The sequence below is a fragment of the Bufo bufo genome, chromosome 3 (genome assembly GCF_905171765.1).
Source record: "Bufo bufo chromosome 3, aBufBuf1.1, whole genome shotgun sequence".
Taxonomy (NCBI): domain Eukaryota; kingdom Metazoa; phylum Chordata; class Amphibia; order Anura; family Bufonidae; genus Bufo; species Bufo bufo.
This window is the reverse complement of record NC_053391.1, coordinates 694,457,657-694,478,596: the sequence shown is the minus strand read 5'-3', so window position 1 is coordinate 694,478,596 and position 20,940 is coordinate 694,457,657. Positions and strand designations below refer to the sequence as shown.

At 53.1% G+C, this 20,940-nt stretch overlaps 2 protein-coding genes across 4 annotated transcripts in view; one reads left to right on the top strand and one right to left on the bottom strand.

The window, feature by feature from the left end:
- NUMA1 (nuclear mitotic apparatus protein 1) overlaps positions 1-15,109 on the bottom strand; it is a 64,046-nt gene extending 48,937 nt beyond the window's left edge. For 2 of the 3 annotated variants that reach the window (XM_040426575.1, XM_040426577.1), the window contains exons 1-4: positions 14,966-15,109; positions 6,521-6,596; positions 5,455-5,540; positions 3,671-3,741 (exon numbers count right to left, since the gene is read on the bottom strand). In XM_040426575.1, coding sequence (XP_040282509.1) covers positions 3,671-3,741; positions 5,455-5,540; positions 6,521-6,562 — 199 coding nt within the window. In that variant the 5' untranslated portion in view covers positions 6,563-6,596; positions 14,966-15,109. Of the gene's footprint in view, positions 1-3,670; positions 3,742-5,454; positions 5,541-6,520; positions 6,597-10,072; positions 10,261-14,965 lie in introns of those variants that run through there. The other variant, XM_040426576.1, reaches the window with a different exon arrangement.
- The window catches only part of LOC120996590 (transmembrane O-methyltransferase homolog), a 372,830-nt gene that overhangs the window by 260,059 nt on the left and 91,831 nt on the right, over positions 1-20,940 (top strand). The window lies entirely within an intron of this gene.

Genomic DNA, 20,940 nt, shown 5'->3' with positions numbered 1-20,940 from the left:
GGTTAATGTGCCGGCATCGGTGTTTCCACCATACAGCAGGGGTCCGGCACACGCCCGATCTGCCTGTCGTACATGTACGTCACTGGTCCTTATGGGGTTAAATTATCTGTGTGTTTTGAATGGTTTTAATATAGTAATGTGTGTATAAAGTTTATTGGCTCCTTATATTTTGGCACAGCCGGGTGATGGGTCCGTTGACTGATATTATATGTGCTATCATCCGGCTGTGCCAAAATATAAGGAGCCAATAGACTTTATACTGTACATTAAATTACACTATTTGTGTTGTGTTCACCCAGGTGGGGGGGGTGCCTACGAACATTGTGTGAGTAATAGATTTCTGTCTGGCCGTGCACCGCCTAAGAATCCACAACCAGAGATGGGGGAGCCACTGTACTTGAAATAGGATCAGATTTGAGTCGAGTTCATCGTCCAGTGTTTGGTCTCATAGCTCTGCTTTACAATAGCTCGTACAGATTGGTCAAACCTTGTGTCATGGCCTCTGATTTAGGCCTCATGCACACCAACGTATTTTGTTTCCACGTCCGTTGTTTTCTTTGCGGATGGGATGCAGACCCAATCTTTTCAACAGGTCCGCAAAAAAATGCGGACATCCTCATCAGTATGTCCGTTACGCGGCCCCGCAAAAAAAGATAGAACATGCACTATTCTTGTCTGTTTTGTGGACAAGGATAGGCATTGTTACCGAGGATCTGCAGAAAAAACGGACTGCAAAACACGTAGGGTCATGTGCATGTAGCCTTAGTATCTGCAGAAATTCTGAAAGCTCTTTTTGTAGTGTCAGAAAGAAAAGGCGATTGTGCGGAATAAATATGGGACGGTGGGAAGAACCTACCTGCTGATAACGGCCATTCTGCGGCGCCTGAAAGCTGCATTTTTGAGTATGAAAGCAGTTTTTTGGGGTTCAATAAGGGTTTGTAGTTTTCTTTATCGAGGTGTGAACTGGTGGATGTGATGTAAATTCCCAAGTATTTCATTTTACTTCCGTTCCATTGGAGAGGGAAGGATTCAGCTTCTTTGGTTTGAGTAGATTGTGGAATTTTAATGTTCAGGATTTGAGATGAATTTTGTAGTAAGAAATGGATTTGTGGAGCGCTTACTGGGGGGAAGGGGGGTAATTTTATGTTCTGTGGATCCAACCTTTATTCCAGAAATGTGTGAGTTAGTGCGGATAGTGTCTGCTGCGGTGCCATCAGGAGAGTGAGAATTAGGGGAGAAAGTCGGTAAACCTGTCGTGTACCGTTGCTAATCTTGAAGGGTTCGGGGAGATAGCCTGAGGTGTAGTCTCTTCTCGTAGGATCCGAGTAGAAGGTCAGAATTGCCGAATTAAAGAGGATCTTTCATCGCTCCTCACATTCCTGTTATATCTCCATGCATTCCTCATGTAATAACGATTCTGGAGCATCTGGTCTTATGTCTCTATGTTGTGCCGTTCCTTTATTATTTCTACTAGAAGTTATGAATGAATTGCTAGCAGTCTGCAGTAAGGCTACAGAGGGGAGGTAACAAATTGGGGGGGGGGGGGGGTGTACCTGCACGGACTCACTCTATCCAATCAGTGCAGCCATGTTCAAACTGTGCAGGTACACCCCCCAATTTGTTACCGCCCCTCTGTACCCTTACTGCAGACTGCTAGCAATACATTCATAACTTCTAGCAGAAATAATAAAGGAACGGCACAACACAGAGACATAAGACCAGATGCTCCAGAATCGTTATTACATGAGGAATGCATGGAGCTAATAAAACGGTGACAGGTTCCCTTTAATAGCGGCGTACATGTACAGCACTGGAGCGACAGGCAAACATGGCGCCTGCTCTCACATGCAGCGGACGTCATGGCCGGCAGATCTCTGCAGTTTCAAATAGCATAGACCCGCAACTAATTACCACGACCGGCAATAATGCGGATTGCAGTAATTAAAGCCTTTAGATGCCGTGATCTATAAAAATATATTAAAAAAAATATATATATATATATATATATATATATAAAAAAAAAAGTTTATAATCACCCCCCTTTTGCGCATAATAAAAAAATGTAATGTCAATTACAAAAAATATAAACATCATGGGTATCATCGCAACCGAAAACGCCCGTACTATTAAAATATTTTTCCAATACGGCGAATGGCATTACGCAGGGATGCCCAACCTGTGGCCCTCCAGCTGTTGCAAACTACAAGTCCCAGCATGCTTGGACAGCCTACAGCAGTGCATGGTGGGAGTTGAAGTTTTACAACAGCTGGAGAGCCACAGGTTGAACATCCCTGGCGTAACGGGAAAAAAAAAAAAGGGTCAAAATGGCCAATTTGCCATTATTTCTCTTACCCCTGCCAAAAACATGTAACAAAATCTGATCAAAAAGTCACACACACTCCAAAATGGTATCAATAAAAGCTACAGATTAGGGTTGTTGCGGGTATCGAGATTTCGATACTTTTGTCCCGGTATCGATACTATACCGGGATTTCCATTTTTTCGATACTGGGCTGCGCAGTCTAGTATCTCTGAACATGAGCGCACGGCTCTCAGCGCGCTCGTGTTCCCTCATCAGCACAGGGGAGAAGGAAGCAGTCTCTCCCTCCCCCTGTGCTGCCACTGCTGCCACCAATGAGAAGAGGAGGAGGGGCGGGCGCACTGTGCCACCAATGATAGCAGGACTTTTCCTGGGTCCAGACTTTCAGTATTCGGCTACACAGAGCGGCGCCCAGAGATTTCCCTCCACTTACTATTATTCCTGGGCGCCGCTCTGTTCGCTCGCTGTGCCCCATATGCCAATTACTATCGGAGCAATGGGGAGGAGACATCAGCTTCTCAAGTGGGCGTTCCTCCTCCCTGGATGTAGCGCTGTCCAATCGCAGCGCAGGGAGAAGGAACGCCCACTAGAGAAGCTGATGTCTCCTCCCCATTGCTCTGATAGTAATTAGCATAATTAGTAATTACCATGGCAGCCAGGACGCTCCTGAAGCCCTGGCTGCCATGGTAACATCCCTGCTGCTGTGTGCACAAAGCTCAGGGCAGCAGGGACAGTGTGAAGTCCTATTCACCCTAATAGAGATGTATCAGGGTGAATAGGACAAGGGATTAGAAGATCCCAGGTTCTGGGGATCAGAATATGGTGATTTAAAAAAAAAAAAAAAAAAAAAAAAAAAAAAGTTTAAATTTAGTTTTACACCATTTAGACATAAAAAATATTTTTTTAAAAATACCGTATACATATGTGGTATCGCTGTAAATCGCACTGACCCAGAGAATGAAGGGCACAGGTCAGTGTTGCAGGAAACGGAACGCCGTGAGAACAAAACCCATAAAATGGTGAAGGAAGAGGTTTTTTTTCCACCACATTTGGATTTTTTTTTTTACCGCTTCCCACTACATCGTATGCCATAATGAACGGTGGCTTTAGAGGGTATAAATAAACCTTCATATAGCTATGTGAATGGAATAAAAAAATAAATAAATTATGGCTCAAGAAAGATAGGGAAGAAAAATGAAAACGAAAAAAAAAAAAAAAACAAAACAGTATACTAAGGGTTAAATAGTAGTTCTAAATTCGGGGAGAATTCTTCAGCAGATATCTTGCAGTATGTAGTCAGGAGGTGCGGCCTGCAGTGACTGTACAATGTAGAGAAGCCCCTTCACTTACTCTGTAAGAACTTCAGTCTGTCCTCCAGGGGCTGCTCCAGGACCCGGGCTGCGTCATCCACGTTTCCGTTCCTGTAATACACGTACGTGGCCGATATCATAAACTGATGCTCAGCGCTGCCTTATATTATCGCGTACATTATAGGAGACCCGGCTGATCGGCGCCATGTGTAAGGTATCAACGATTCAATAACTTTCCACTGGTCGGAACCTCTATGGGACCGGTGCCAATATGTCACCCACAGCCGTACCCAGCCACCAGCTGAGGATCTGCAGGCAGAGTAACACAAGGGAGGGGTATACAGAACGGAGAGCAACTCCCATCATAGAGGATGTAGATGAGGCCCTTTAACAGGGTTGTCCACTCCTTTATCCTCAGGATAGGCCATCAATATCTAATGGTGAGGTCTGACACCCCGCACCACCGCTGATCACCAGCTTCAGAGTAGCTCTGGTGTCAGAATAACAGCTCGGTCCACTGCTGCCAAATAGGACCAGCTCTGCAGTACCGGCTCCAGCCACTGGGGGTTTGTGGCGCTCTCCTGGATTTTTTTCTGTCACAGTATTAAAGGGGTTGTTCAAAAGCAGGAAAACATTGCTGCTTTCTTAAAAGGACAGCTCTGCTCCCGTCCACAGGTTGTCTGCAGTATTTCAGCTAAGCTCTATTCTCTTTAACCCCTTAACGACCGTCCGCCTGTCCTCTGACACAGGCAGTGCAGATCCTCAGACTCCTGCGCCAGGAACCAGCTGTTACTAACCACCTATGTTCTTACCGCGGGCTCCTCGTCTGACCTCGGCACAATGTGAGGGGACTCAACCAGGCGATCGGGTCACTGGATTACGCAGTGATCCGATCATAGCTGGGGGAGCGATGCTCACTCAAGTCCTGGCTGTCTGCACTGTAAGTGCCCCATCTGTCCAAGGGCTGTGCGCGGTACTGCAGCGGAGCGCCACTAACATGAACGGGACTGTGCTGCAATACCGTACGCAGACTGTGGACCGGTGGGGCAGCCATGTCTTTCTAAGGCCTCTTTCCGTGCAGCTGACCGCATACGGCGGTTCCGCAATACACGGGTCACCAGCCGTGTGCATTCCGCATCATGGATGCAGACGCATTCACTTGAATGGGTCCGCAAAACCGGAGATGTCAAGTGAATGGGTCTGTGATCCGCATGCGGCTTCCCCGCGGTCAGTGTCCTGCATGGGCACAGAGCCCTTACGTTCGTGGGCAAGAGGCCTAACCCTGGGCTTCCAGGACGCAGCATTTATTTTTTCATCTAGGTGACCATAGATGGCAGACGTCAGCCTTCATTAGGCCTCCAGTGACAACTGGGTGAGAGAAGGCACCCAGCCACCCACTAACTACTCGGGTAGCCAACAGGCTTTGTCTTTCAGTTCTTCACCATTGTGAAGATCTCTGCTTGCTGTCAGTGAGAGGGCACAATACTTGTATACATCGAGAGGCTGACCTCACACGCCTCACCGCTGAGGGTTTCATCCTCTATCATGTCCTGTCCATTTGTGACAATGGATCAGTCTGAAGCCAGAGGATTGTCTAGGCTTCATATAACTGTAACAAACCCTCAGCTGTCAGAAGTAGAAGGTCAGGACTCATGACATAGACAATGAATGCATCAGAACTTCCAGCTCATGAAGATGAAAGGTTCCTGTAATGATCAGGAAAACATTGTCCAGCCCCGGAGCAAAGTCATATGGTATCAATGTTCGTGCTGATGGCGCCCCCTAGAGGTGGGGCGTACCATCACTGCAGGGGATGCTACTTACAGCTTTGTGACGATTTTGATGAAAATGTTCAGATCCTGCATCTGGGAGAGCTGCACGATGGGCTCGTCCACCTTCAAGCTGTTCACCTGGTGGAAACAGGAAGACTTTATTGGGCGCACACGTGTCCCGGGACGGCCATTACTATCATTTATAATATAAAGCACCATGAACAGGTAGAGAAGGGGAGAGGACCCTGACCACAAGAGCTTACAGTCTACAAGGGAAGGACACAGCAGGGGAGGGTAAAGGCTGCTCGTCTGGCTGTGAGCATGCTTATCGCAGGTGGCAGGTTTTTTCAGGTTACTTTTGAAGCTTTGGATGTTGGGGGAGCGGGTTCCAGAGGAGGGGAGAGGGACGGGAGAAATCCTGTAGACAACTGTGTGAGGAACGGGTGGGGATGTATCGGGGAGCAGGTCAGAGATGTGCGGAGGGGACAGGTTGTGGATGGCCTTGTATGTCATAGTATTGAATCTTCAGGCAATGGGGGCCAGTGAAGGGACCGGCAGAGGAGACACGAGGGGAGAGGTGGATTAGTCGGGCAGCGGAGGGGAGCGAGGGTGCTGGATGGGAGGCCACAGAGGAGGATGTTGCAGTAGTCCAGGTGAGGGCATGTACAAGCATTTGGGGGCGAGGAAGGAACGTATACGAGAGATGTTCCAGGTGAGGGTTTGGATGCGTTGTTTGAAGGGCAGAATCAGATGTTACCCTCAGGCAGCGGACCAGCGAGACCGGAGGGAGATGGTGCTGGTAACTGTACTGGACAGGTCGGGGGCTGAGTGACCCGAGGGGTGATAAATACAGAAAGAGTTCTCTGTACACCTCCATACTGGAGACTCATTACAGCCACCATTACATTAAAGGGGGTCTTCCCTAGGACAGGCCTTTCATTTGTAATTGGTGGGGGTCCGACCGCTAGGACAGCAGAAACAAGTGCCCCGGCGGTCAGACCCCAGCGGATGTACAGCTATCTCCTCTCACGTGGACCTGGGATGAGTGCTGCAGGGCGCGGATGATGGCGGGCTGCTTCATCTACGCCGTAGTAACCGTGAGATCAGACAGTCCTTACCCATGTGAGCAGGGACTCCATCAAGGTCCCGTGTAGCGACATCCTCACAGCGCACCGGGGTCACACAGCGTGTAATCTGCGGGAAGAGAAGCGGCCGTCAGATCAGCGTGAAAAGGCAAAAACGGAAGAACTCCTTATAATGTCAAAATGAGCAGGATCAGAGAGAAATCCATGACCCTGCAACTGCTTCTGAAATCCTCTGTGCTGCTGGGACTCTGCTCCTTCCACTGTGTAACTCTCAGGCTGTGACCTCCAGAGGATCAGCGCACTCCTCTCCTGAAATCATCTGTGCTGCTGGGAGGACCCTGCTCCTTCCACTATGTAACTCTCAGGCTGTGACCTCACACAAGATCAGCACACTCCTCTCCTGAAATCCTCTGTGCTGCAGGGGTGACCCTATCCCTCCCCCCCAGGTAACTCCCAGTGTTTAATCCTATCGGCAATACAAAAACAGACCATTAACCCATTACATGTGACAAATACCAAAGACTAAGCTCCATTCTTAAACCTCGAGGATCAAACTCTCAGCTCATGGCACGAGACTGGCACACGCTGCGCCGGGGGCCACAGGGGACACCTCTCTGTGCCAGATATATCGCTGATCTCTCACCTGCGGCTCCGAGAGCATGCTGGGAGTTGTAATCGTCAGATCTCCAAGGCCAGACATAGCAGCACCCTGCAGACTGTATACCGCCCTATAGTGAAGCATCACCACAGGACCAACCACTAGAAGGATGGCTGACCGCGCTAGACTGAGTGATGGGGATTGGGGACCGAGCAGACTCTATACCGCCCTATAGTGAACGGGGGGCTCGGTGACGACTGCTGAGCGGTAATCTGTGCCCGATACATGTCACCGCTAACGGCCACGTAATATCCGCCTTCGTTACAGCATCTCCCGCCAAACACCTTCCAGGACGGGTGACAACCAATTATACAAAGTCCACCCGAGGAACACGATAAGGGCAGTAACCCCTTCACTGCCAGCGCCGCATCCTGATGACCGACAATCTCAGTCTGTCCACATTTTGAAGGCTTCCGCTTGCTGCCAGTGAATGGAGACCTTCTTTAACACAAAGTCCAATAACCCATTCTGACCGGACACCACTTCTGGTTGAGGGTTTGTTACAATGTATCAGGAGACTCCGGCAGCTGCTCTCCTCCTGCCCTGGATGGTTCTTAGGCCTCATGCACATGAACATTTTTTTTGCCCGCATCTTTTGCGGGTCGGATGTGGACCTTATATAATGAAGGGAGAGTTACCGGTTATAGAGTCAGTGAACGCGGTGTCCTGTGGATATGAAGAAAGTGCACATTCACTGACGGCAAGCAGTTACACTACATCTGCTAGAAAGCAGCAGCGCTCTCCATTCACATCACGCCTGCCGCGGCTCCGGAGGTCGGGGTCACATGTTCATCTCTTACACAACTTCCACTTGGGTTAAAGTTGAGCAACTTTTATTATTCCTTATTCTTCTGACGAGCGGCGAAAACCGGCAAAGACAAGAGGGCGGGGCATGCGCAAGACACCCGTTACCGCTATTTACAGCAGGACACTGGGGCGGGTCAGTCTCTGCACTGTGGACATCCTGAGACAATACATAATTATGAGCGCGCCCCCCCCCCCCCCCCCGTTAATATATTTGGCGCATCGTACACTTGCACATTTTTTTAAGAATTGCTTTTGAATAACGGATGCCGTCTGTAGAGATGGCACCGCTCAGGAGCTGGGCGACTGCGGATTCATACAGCTGACCCCCAGTAGCAGAGTCCGTGATTGGAGACAACTCTGATCACAGACATTTAACTCTTCAGATGCCATCGTCAACTTCGACCACAGCATCTGAGGGGACATAACAGCAGCGTCCCCCACCTTATGATCGGCTGGAAGCCTGCCCCCCGACCTGATGAATAGCTGGAAGCCTGCCCCCCGGTGTCCCCCCACCTGATACATAGCTGGCAGCCTGCCCCCCGGTGTCCCCCCACCTGATACATAGCTGGCAGCCTGCCCCCCAGTGTCCCCCCACCTGATGAATAGCTTGCAGCCTGCCCCCCCGGTGTCCCCCCACCTAATGAATAGCTGGCAGCCTGCCCCCCAGTGTCCCCCCACCTGATGAATAGCTGGCAGCCTGCCCCCCGGTGTCCCCCACCTGATGAATAGCTGGCAGCCTGCCCCCCGGTGTCCCCCCACCTGATGAATAGCTGGCAGCCTGCCCCCCGGTGTCCCCCACCTGATGAATAGCTGGCAGCCTGCCCCCCCGGTGTCCCCCCACCTGATGAATAGCTGGCAGCCTGCCCCCCGGTGTCCACCACCTGATGAATAGCTGGCAGCCTGCCCCCCGGTGTCCCCCCACCAGATGAATAGCTGGCAGCCTGCCCCCCAGTGTCCCCCCACCTGATGAATAGCTGGCAGCCTGCCCCCCGGTGTCCACCACCTGATGAATAGCTGGCAGCCTGCCCCCCGGTGTCCCCCACCAGATGAATAGCTGGCCGCCTGCCCCCCAGTGTCCCCCACCTGATGAATAGCTGGCAGCCTGCCCCCCAGTGTCCCCCCACCTGATGAATAGCTGGCAGCCTGCCCCCCGGTGTCCCCCCACCTGATGAATAGCTGGCAGCCTGCCCCCCGGTGTCCACCACCTGATGAATAGCTGGCAGCCTGCCCCCCGGTGTCCCCCCACCTGATGAATAGCTGGCAGCCTGCCCCCCGGTGTCCCCCAGTTGATACATAGCTGGCAGCCTGCCCCCCGGTGTCCCCCACCTGATGAATAGCTGGCAGCCTGCCCCCCAGTGTCCCCCCACCTGATGAATAGCTGGCAGCCTGCCCCCCGGTGTCCCCCACCTGATGAATAGCTGGCAGCCTGCCCCCCGGTGTCCCCCCACCTGATGAATAGCTGGCAGCCTGCCCCCCGGTGTCCCCCAGTTGATACATAGCTGGCAGCCTGCCCCCCGGTGTCCCCCACCTGATGAATAGCTGGCAGCCTGCCCCCCGGTGTCCCCCCACCTGATGAATAGCTGGCAGCCTGCCCCCCGGTGTCCCCCCACCTGATGAATAGCTGGCAGCCTGCCCCCCGGGGTCCCCCCCACCAGATACATAGCTGGCAGCCTGCCCCCCGGTGTCCCCCACCTGATGAATAGCTGGCAGCCTGCCCCCCAGTGTCCCCCCACCTGATGAATAGCTGGCAGCCGGCCCCCCAGTGTCCCCCACCTGATGAATAGCTGGCAGCCTGCCCCCCGGTGTCCCCCACCAGATGAATAGCTGGCAGCCTGCCCCCCGGGGTCCCCCCACCTGATGAATAGCTGGCAGCCTGCCCCCCGGTGTCCCCCCACCTGATGAATAGCTGGCAGCCTGCCCCCCAGTGTCCCCCCACCTGATACATAGCTGGCAGCCTGCCCCCAGGGCCGTGCTCCTTCACCCCCGGCATTACACATGGGGCTCATCAGGACCTGTGTACATCTGCAGGGCTACACGACGACTCCCAGCATTAACCCCTTATTCACCAGAGCACCTCTACATAATTAACACGAGCAGAGAAACAATTGCTGCAAACTCACTCTGAAGCGGTGACTGAGACGGCCGCCTCCGCCCCACCACCCACCACGGGGGAGGGGGCAGAGTAATAACTTTGTAAAGTTCAGGCCACTTCACGGGGCAGAGCTGTGGGCACAGCGGTGGCACGGCAGCTTCATAGCAGCTTCCATGGCAGATCAGCTTGTATTTCCATGCCAAGTCCCAGCATGCTCCGGGGCAGTGACACCGCTGTGGGAGGAGGCAGAGGAGCAGCAGGGTTAGGCTGAGCGGCACATATGTGTTCATGTGAGGCTGCACCGCATCCACTCCGCAGCGTTAACCCTTCACTGACAGCCACCCTGCTGTTCTGCACCGCGCCCTCACAGCCTGGAGACAACAGACCCGGAGCCGTCCTCTAAACGGCTTCCTGGTCTCGGACAGATACTGGAGTGCGTGAAAAGCAGGGCGACGACCCCGGCGAGGGGGGCCCCCCCATCAGCACCTGGGAGCCAAACAGGAGACCGACGCTAACAGACTGAGGACAACCGGGGGACCACCGCTACCAGACTGAGGACCACCGCTACCAGACTGAGGACCACCTGGGGACCACTGCTACCAGACTGAGGACCACCCGGGGACCACTGCTACCAGACTGAGGACCACCCGGGGACCACTGCTACCAGACTGAGGACCACCGCTACCAGACTGAGGACCACCCGGGGACCACTGCTACCAGACTGGGGACCACTGCTACCAGACTGGGGACCACTGCTACCAGACTGGGGACCACTGCTACCAGACTGAGGACCACCGGGGGACCACTGCTACCAGACTGAGGACCACCGGGGGACCACTGCTACCAGACTGAGGACCACCGGGGGGACCACTGCTACCAGACGGGGGACCACTGCTACCAGACTGAGGACCACTGCTACCAGACTGAGGACCACTGCTACCAGACTGAGGACCACTGCTACCAGACTGAGGACCACTGCTACCAGACTGAGGACCACTGCTACCAGACTGAGGACCACTGCTACCAGACTGAGGACCACCGGGGGACCACTGCTACCAGACTGAGGACCACCGGGGGACCACTGCTACCAGACTGAGGACCACCGGGGGACCACTGCTACCAGACTGAGGACCACCGGGGGACCACCGCTACCAGACTGAGGACCACCGCTACCAGACTGAGGACCACCCGGGGACTGCAGGATTCTCTATGACCCGATGATTATACCGGTTATTTTATTACAGATTTGCGGCAGAACTTTCCACCACTTTTGGTTCTAACCCTGAGAATTTGCCCGATCAGCAGTGGTCTCCAGCTATGAGATCACTACAACTCCCAGCATGCACACCACTGGATCATAGTTTACACAGGCCTGCGAATGATAACAAGCTGCGACGCCACTGAAAGGATTTTGTATTTTTGCAAAATTGTACCCCAAATCCGGCACCGGTCTAATGTAATGTTGTACCCCCCGACACCCATCTCTGGGAACAGTTCACCCAAAGGAGGGGGGTCCTCACCTCATCCTGATCCCCAACCCCCCTAAAGGGCTTCATTGTAGGAGAGCGGAGGACCCCCCATAACCAGGAAGCGGAGGGAAGTCAGACATTGAGCTTTGCTGTATGGGGGCAGGCCATGCCCCGCTGCCTAATGTACACAGGGGTCACGCGACTGCGACCTGCGCAGCTCCCCCCAGTGACACACACGTGTTCCCAAAAAATATAGGGTGCAGAAAAACAGCTGTGCAACACTGTACCGGGCGGTCTCATGTTCACTGTGTGCATTTTGTACGTGAGGAAATGGTCACGCTGAGCGGCTTTTACAATCCGCAACATGGCGTTAGTGCGGCTGACGCGTCGCGGCGTGTCTGCATCGGAACCTCAGCTCTTAGGTTTATGAAGAAGATAAAAATATTCAAATCAATATAAACCGTATAGTGACCTGACAAACCAGCGCCAAAACCCGGGGAGACCCCCTGCCACGTTTACTGTGGACATCAGAGCTACATTTGAGATATCTCCAATCGTCGGTGTGAAGGAGTCTCCATACTACTGCCGACACTGTACACAGAGCAGCCCAACACCCAGCAAGGGCGCCACCTACAGGACAATGGGGGTTAGGCTACCATGGATATTGGGGTACAGCAGCCGAACAAAACTAATGCTGAAAATCCACCCGAGTCACCTGCAGATCTGAGTGCACAACCCGCCCCATAGACGCCTCACCGACCCTGTACTGTCGGGGTACAGCTGGGGCGCACCCATACCACGGGGGTTGGCTGCAGTGTACATAGACACCCCAAAGTCAAAACAAAGGCCAGAAGGTGTACAATAAAGGAAAACCCCGCTCCCCTGCACTGACAGTCCCTGCTGCTTCAGGACCGGAGGCGACATCTCGTCTGTCGTCGCCTTCACTGCTGCAGCCACTCACGTCACTGCTGAGGCCAATGAATGGCACCAGGAGCTGAAGCGACGAGGAAGGGACTGGCAGTGCGGGAGAGGAGCGGGTCATTTGGAGTCGGGGGTCGGACGCCCCTTCATATTCTCCAGTCAAATCATGGAAGAGCAGAATCAACCAATCACATGATCCAGTCAGAATCAGATCCACAGCTGCTCCAGATCATGAAGCCCCCCCACCCCCCATCAGGCCTCCTGCAGGCGCCGGTCACAATCCGCCGCTCGGATCTGTTCACAGATTTCACCCTTTTCAGGGGAAGAATCAAAATCTGCATAAAAAAACAGTTACATTTTGAAGTTTTTGGTGCAGAAACTCTTCTGTGTGTCACCTGCACCCATGGGGGGGACAAGTGTGAACAGGGCCTGACCGGTGTCACCCCCGCCCCCCTCTCTCTATTTACCCCGGCGTCAGCCCCTCCCCCCCTCTCTCTATTTACCTCGGTGTCACCCCCTCCCCCTCACCCACATTTACCCCGGTGTCACCCCCTCCCCCCCTCTCTCTATTTACCCCGGTGTCACCCCCTCCCCCCCCTCTCTATTTACCCCGGTGTCACCCCCTCCCCCTCTATTTACCCCGGTGTCACCCCCTCCCCCCCTCTCTCTTTTCCCCCGGTGTCACCCCCTCCCCCCCCTCTCTATTTACCCCGGTGTCACCCCCTCCCCCTCTCTCTATTTACCCCGGTGTCACCCCCTCCCCCTCTCTCTATTTACCCCGGTGTCACCCCCTCCCCCTCTCTCTATTTACCCCGGTGTCACCCCCCTCCCCCTATTTACCCCGGTGTCACCCCCTCCCCCTCTATTTACCCCGGTGTCACCCCCTCCCCCTCTATTTACCCCGGTGTCACCCCCTCCCCCTCTATTTACCCCGGTGTCACCCCCTCCCCCTCTCTCTCTATTTACCCCGGTGTCACCCCCTCCCCCTCTATTTACCCCGGTGTCACCCCCTCCCCCTATTTACCCCGGTGTCACCCCCTCCCCCTCTCTCTATTTACCCCGGTGTCACCCCCTCCCCCTCTCTCTATTTACCCCGGTGTCACCCCCTCCCCCTCTCTCTATTTACCCCGGTGTCACCCCCTCCCCCTCTCTCTATTTACCCCGGTGTCACCCCCCTCCCCCTCTCTCTATTTACCCCGGTGTCACCCCCTCCCCCTATTTACCCCGGTGTCACCCCCTCCCCCTCTCTCTATTTACCCCGGCGTCACCCCCTCCCCCTCTCTCTATTTACCCCGGCGTCACCCCCGCCCCCCTCTCTATATTTACCCCGGTGTCACCCCCTCCCCCTCTCTCTATTTACCCCGGTGTCACCCCCTCCCCCCTCTCTCTATTTACCCCGGTGTCACCCCCTCCCCCTATTTACCCCGGTGTCACCCCCTCCCCCTCTCTCTATTTACCCCGGCGTCACCCCCTCCCCCTCTCTCTATTTACCCCGGCGTCACCCCCGCCCCCCTCTCTATATTTACCCCGGCGTCATCCCCTCCCCCCCTCTCTCTATTTACCCCGGCGTCATCCCCTCCCCCCCTCTCTCTATTTACCCCGGTGTCACCCCCTCCCCCCCTCTCTCTATTTACCCCGGTGTCACCCCCTCCCCCTCTCTCTCTATTTACCCCGGTGTCACCCCCTCCCCCTCTATTTACCCCGGTGTCACCCCCTCCCCCTCTCTCTCTATTTACCCCGGTGTCACCCCCTCCCCCTCTCTCTATTTACCCCGGTGTCACCCCCTCCCCCTATTTACCCCGGTGTCACCCCCTCCCCCTCTCTCTATTTACCCCGGTGTCACCCCCTCCCCCTCTCTCTCTATTTACCCCGGTGTCACCCCCTCCCCCTCTCTCTATTTACCCCGGTGTCACCCCCTCCCCCCTCTCTCTATTTACCCCGGTGTCACCCCCCTCCCCCTCTCTCTATTTACCCCGGTGTCACCCCCTCCCCCTCTCTCTATTTACCCCGGTGTCACCCCCTCCCCCTCTCTCTATTTACCCCGGTGTCACCCCCCCCCCCCTCTCTCTATTTACCCCGGTGTCACCCCCTCCCCCCTCTCTCTATTTACCCCGGTGTCACCCCCTCCCCCCCTCTCTATATTTACCCCGGTGTCACCCCCTCCCCCCTCTCTATATTTACCCCGGTGTCACCCCCTCCCCCCCTCTCTCTATTTACCCCGGTGTCACCCCCTCCCCCCTCTCTCTATTTACCCCGGTGTCACCCCCTCCCCCCTCTCTCTATTTACCCCGGTGTCACCCCCTCCCCCCTCTCTATATTTACCCCGGTGTCACCCCCCTCCCCCCTCTCTCTATTTACCCCGGTGTCACCCCCTCCCCCCTCTCTCTATTTACCCCGGTGTCACCCCCTCCCCCCTCTCTCTATTTACCCCACCGGTCTCTCTCTCGGGCGGTGATGACGCAGATACAATCACAAGGCCTTCCGGCGCCCGTACACCACAGCAGACCGCACCGGAGCCCGCCGACACTCACCTGCACCGGGGATTCCCGCTCTCCGCCGCCTGCGGTCTCCTCACAGTCACGGCAAGAACTCTATTCAAACCCGGAGCCGCCGGCGGGCCAGGCCGCCATTGGCTGCACTCTGTCTGCGCGCCTCCAGCATGACGTCACGCCCAGAGCCCCGCCCCTCCTTCGTGTACTAGACAGGAGACGCCCCTCAACAAGAGCCACACCCCTCTACAAGAGCCACACCCCCTGCTACTCAAACATCAGATCAGAGCGTAAATCACGTGATACCATGGAGCTATAGAATAGACAGTGACTGGAGACTGCTCTGTACATGGAGCTATAGAGAGTGACTGGAGAGTGAGACTGCTCTGTACATGGAGCTATAGAGAGTGACTGGAGACTGCTCTGTACATGGAGAGAGTGACTGGAGACTGCTCTGTACGTGGCGCTATAGAGAGTGACTGGAGACTGCTCTGTACGTGGAGCTATAGAGAGTGACTGGAGACTGCTCTGTACGTGGAGCTATAGAGAGTGACTGGAGACTGCTCTGTACATGGAGCTATAGAGAGTGACTGGAGACTGCTCTGTACATGGAGCTATAGAGAGTGACTGGAGAGACTGCTCTGTACATGGAGCTATAGAGAGTGACTGGAGACTGCTCTGTACATGGAGCTATAGAGAGTGACTGGAGAGTGAGACTGCTCTGTACATGGAGCTATAGAGAGTGACTGGAGACTGCTCTGTACATGGAGAGAGTGACTGGAGACTGCTCTGTACGTGGCGCTATAGAGAGTGACTGGAGACTGCTCTGTACGTGGAGCTATAGAGAGTGACTGGAGACTGCTCTGTACATGGAGCTATAGAGAGTGACTGGAGACTGCTCTGTACATGGAGCTATAGAGAGTGACTGGAGAGACTGCTCTGTACATGGAGCTATAGAGAGTGACTGGAGACTGCTCTGTACATGGAGCTATAGAGAGTGACTGAAGACTGCTCTGTACATGGAACTATAGAGAGTGACTGGAGACTGCTCTGTACATGGAGCTATAGAGAGTGACTGGAGACTGCTCTGTACGTGGAGCTATAGAGAGTGACTGGAGACTGCTCTGTACATGGAGCTATAGAGAGTGACTGCAGACTGCTCTGTACGTGGAGCTATAGAGAGTGACTGCAGACTGCTCTGTACATGGAGCTATAGAGAGTGACTGGAGAGTGAGACTGCTCTGTACATGGAGAGAGTGACTGGAGACTGCTCTGTACATGGAGCAATAGAGAGTGACTGGAGACTGCTCTGTACATGGAGCAATAGAGAGTGACTGGAGACTGCTCTGTACATGGAGCTATAGAGAGTGACTGGAGACTGCTCTGTACATGGAGCTATAGAGAGTGACTGGAGACTGCTCTGTACATGGAGCTATAGAGAGTGACTGGAGACTGCTCTGTACGTGGAGCTATAGAGAGTGACTGGAGACTGCTCTGTACATGGAGCTATAGAGAGTGACTGGTGACTGCTCTGTACATGGAGCTATAGAGAGTGACTGGAGACTGCTCTGTACGTGGAGCTATAGAGAGTGACTGGAGACTGCTCTGTACATGGAGCTATAGAGAGTGACTGGAGAGTGAGACTGCTCTGTACATGGAGAGAGTGACTGGAGACTGCTCTGTACATGGAGCTATAGAGAGTGACTGGAGAGTGAGACTGCTCTGTACATGGAGAGAGTGACTGGAGACTGCTCTGTACATGGAGCTATAGAGAGTGACTGGAGAGTGAGACTGCTCTGTACATGGAGAGAGTGACTGGAGACTGCTCTGTACATGGAGCTATAGAGAGTGACTGGAGACTGCTCTGTACATGGAGCTATAGAGAGTGACTGGAGACTGCTCTGTACATGGAGCTATAGAGAGTGACTGGAGACTGCTCTGTACATGGAGCTATAGAGAGTGACTGGAGAGACTGCTCTGTACATGGAGCTATAGAGAGTGACTGGAGACTGCTCTGTACAGGGAGCTATAGAGAGTGACTGGAGACTGCTCTGTACATGGAGCTATAGAGAGTGACTGGAGACTGCTCTGTACAGGGAGCTATAGAGAGTGACTGGAGACTGCTCTGTACATGGAGCTATAGAGAGTGACTGGAGACTGCTCTGTACATGGAGCTATAGAGAGTGACTGGAGACTGCTCTGTACGTGGAGCTATAGAGAGTGACTGGAGACTGCTCTGTACATGGAGCTATAGAGAGTGACTGGAGACTGCTCTATACATGGAGCTATAGAGAGTGACTGGAGAGTGAGACTGCTCTGTACATGGAGATAGTGACTGGAGACTGCTCTGTACATGGAGCTATAGAGAGTGACTGGAGACTGCTCTGTACATGGAGCTATAGAGAGTGACTGGAGACTGCTCTGTACATGGAGCTATAGAGAGTGACTGGAGACTGCTCTGTACATGGAGCTATAGAGAGTGACTGGAGACTGCTCTGTACATGGAGCTATAGAGAGTGACTGGAGAGTGAGACTGCTCTGTACATGGAGATAGTGACTGGAGACTGCTCTGTACATGGAGCTATAGAGAGTGACTGGAGACTGCTCTGTACGTGGAGCTATAGAGAGTGACTGGAGACTGCTCTGTACGTGGAGCTATAGAGAGTGACTGGAGACTGCTCTGTACGTGGAGCTATAGAGAGTGACTGCAGACTGCTCTGTACATGGAGCTATAGAGAGTGACTGGAGACTCCTCTGTACATGGAGCTATAGAGAGTGACTGGAGACTGCTCTGTACATGTAGCTATAGAGAGTGACTGGAGACCGCTCTGTACATGGAGCTATAGAGAGTGACTGGAGACTGCTCTGTACATGGAGCTATAGAGAGTGACTGGAGACTGCTCTGTACATGGAGCTATAGAGAGTGACTGGAGACTACTCTGTACATGGAGCTATAGAGAGTGACTGGAGACTGCTCTGTACATGGAGCTATAGAGAGTGACTGGAGACTGCTCTGTACATGGAGCTATAGAGAGTGACTGGAGACTGCTCTGTACATGGAGCTATAGAGAGTGACTGGAGACTGCTCTGTACATGGAGCTATAGAGAGTGACTGGAGAGTGAGACTGCTCTGTACATGGAGATAGTGACTGGAGACTGCTCTGTACATGGAGCTATAGAGAGTGACTGGAGACTGCTCTGTACGTGGAGCTATAGAGAGTGACTGGAGACTGCTCTGTACGTGGAGCTATAGAGAGTGACTGGAGACTGCTCTGTACGTGGAGCTATAGAGAGTGACTGCAGACTGCTCTGTACATGGAGCTATAGAGAGTGACTGGAGACTCCTCTGTACATGGAGCTATAGAGAGTGACTGGAGACTGCTCTGTACATGGAGCTATAGAGAGTGACTGGAGACTGCTCTGTACATGGAGCTATAGAGAGTGACTGGAGACTGCTCTGTACATGGAGCTATAGAGAGTGACTGGAGGCTGCTCTGTACATGGAGCTATAGAGAGTGACTGGAGACTGCTCTGTACATGGAGCTATAGAGAGTGACTGGAGACTGCTCTGTACATGGAGCTATAGAGAGTGACTGGAGACTGCTCTGTACATGGAGCTATAGAGAGTGACTGGAGACTGCTCTTTACATGGAGCTATAGAGAGTGACTGGAGACTGCTCTGTACATGGAGCTATAGAGAGTGACTGGAGACTGCTCTGTACATGGAGCTATAGAGAGTGACTGGAGACTGCTCTGTACATGGAGCTATAGACAGTGACTGGAGACTGCTCTGTACATGGAGCTATAGAGAGTGACTGGAGACTGCTCTTTACATGGAGCTATAGAGAGTGACTGGAGACTGCTCTGTACATGGAGCTATAGAGAGTGACTGGAGAGTGAGACTGCTCTGTACATGGAGAGAGTGACTGGAGACTGCTCTGTACATGGAGCTATAGAGAGTGACTGGAGACTGCTCTGTACATGGAGCTATAGAGAGTGACTGGAGACTGCTCTGTACATGGAGCTATAGAGAGTGACTGGAGACTGCTCTTTACATGGAGCTATAGAGAGTGACTGGAGACTGCTCTGTACATGGAGCTATAGAGAGTGACTGGAGACTGCTCTGTACATGGAGCTATAGAGAGTGACTGGAGACTGCTCTTTACATGGAGCTATAGAGAGTGACTGGAGACTCCTCTGTACATGGAGCTATAGAGAGTGACTGGAGACTGCTCTGTACATGGAGCTATAGAGAGTGACTGGAGACTGCTCTGTACATGGAGCTATAGAGTGTGACTGGAGAGTGAGACTGCTCTGTACATGGAGAGAGTGACTGGAGACTGCTCTGTACATGGAGCTATAGAGAGTGACTAGAGACTGCTCTGTACGTGGAGCTATAGAGAGTGACTGGAGACTTCTCTGTACGTGGAGCTATAGAGAGTGACTGGAGACTGCTCTGTACATGGAGCTATAGAGAGTGACTGCAGACTGCTCTGTACATGGAGCTATAGAGAGTGACTGGAGACTGCTCTGTACATGGAGCTATAGAGAGTGACTGGAGACTGCTCTGTACATGGAGCTATAGAGAGTGACTGGAGACTGCTCTGTACATGGAGCTATAGAGAGTGACTGGAGACTGCTCTTTACATGGAGCTATAGAGAGTGACTGGAGACTGCTCTGTACATGGAGCTATAGAGAGTGACTGGAGACTGCTCTGTACATGGAGCTATAGAGAGTGACTGGAGACTGCTCTGTACATGGAGCTATAGAGAGTGACTGGAGACTCCTCTGTACATGGAGCTATAGAGAGTGACTGGAGACTGCTCTGTACATGGAGCTATAGAGAGTGACTGGAGACTGCTCTGTACATGGAGCTATAGAGAGTGACTGGAGACTGCTCTGTACATGGAGCTATAGAGAGTGACTGGAGACTGCTCTGTACATGGAGCTATAGAGAGTGACTGGAGACTGCTCTTTACATGGAGCTATAGAGAGTGACTGGAGACTCCTCTGTACATGGAGCTATAGAGAGTGACTGGAGACTGCTCTGTACATGGAGCTATAGAGAGTGACTGGAGACTGCTCTGTACATGGAGCTATAGAGTGTGACTGGAGAGTGAGACTGCTCTGTACATGGAGAGAGTGACTGGAGACTGCTCTGTACATGGAGCTATAGAGAGTGACTAGAGACTGCTCTGTACGTGGAGCTATAGAGAGTGACTGGAGACTGCTCTGTACGTGGAGCTATAGAGAGTGACTGGAGACTTCTCTGTACGTGGAGCTATAGAGAGTGACTGGAGACTGCTCTGTACATGGAGCTATAGAGAGTGACTGCAGACTGCTCTGTACATGGAGCTATAGAGAGTGACTGGAGACTGCTCTGTACATGGAGCTATAGAGAGTGACTGGAGACTGCTCTGTACATGGAGCTATAGAGAGTGACTGGAGACTGCTCTGTACATGGAGCTATAGAGAGTGACTGGAGACTGCTCTTTACATGGAGCTATAGAGAGTGACTGGAGACTGCTCTGTACATGGAGCTATAGAGAGTGACTGGAGACTGCTCTGTACATGGAGCTATAGAGAGTGACTGGAGACTGCTCTGTACATGGAGCTATAGAGAGTGACTGGAGACTCCTCTGTACATGGAGCTATAGAGAGTGACTGGAGACTGCTCTGTACATGGAGCTATAGAGAGTGACTGGAGACTGCTCTGTACATGGAGCTATAGAGAGTGACTGGAGACTGCTCTGTACATGGAGCTATAGAGAGTGACTGGAGAGACTGCTCTGTACGTGGAGCTATAGAGAGTGACTGGAGACTGCTCTGTACGTGGAGCTATAGAGAGTGACTGGAGACTGCTCTGTACGTGGAGCTATAGAGAGTGACTGGAGACTGCTCTGTACGTGGAGCTATAGAGAGTGACTGGAGACTGCTCTGTACGTGGAGCTATAGAGAGTGACTGGAGACTGCTCTGTACATGGAGCTATAGAGAGTGACTGGAGACTGCTCTGTA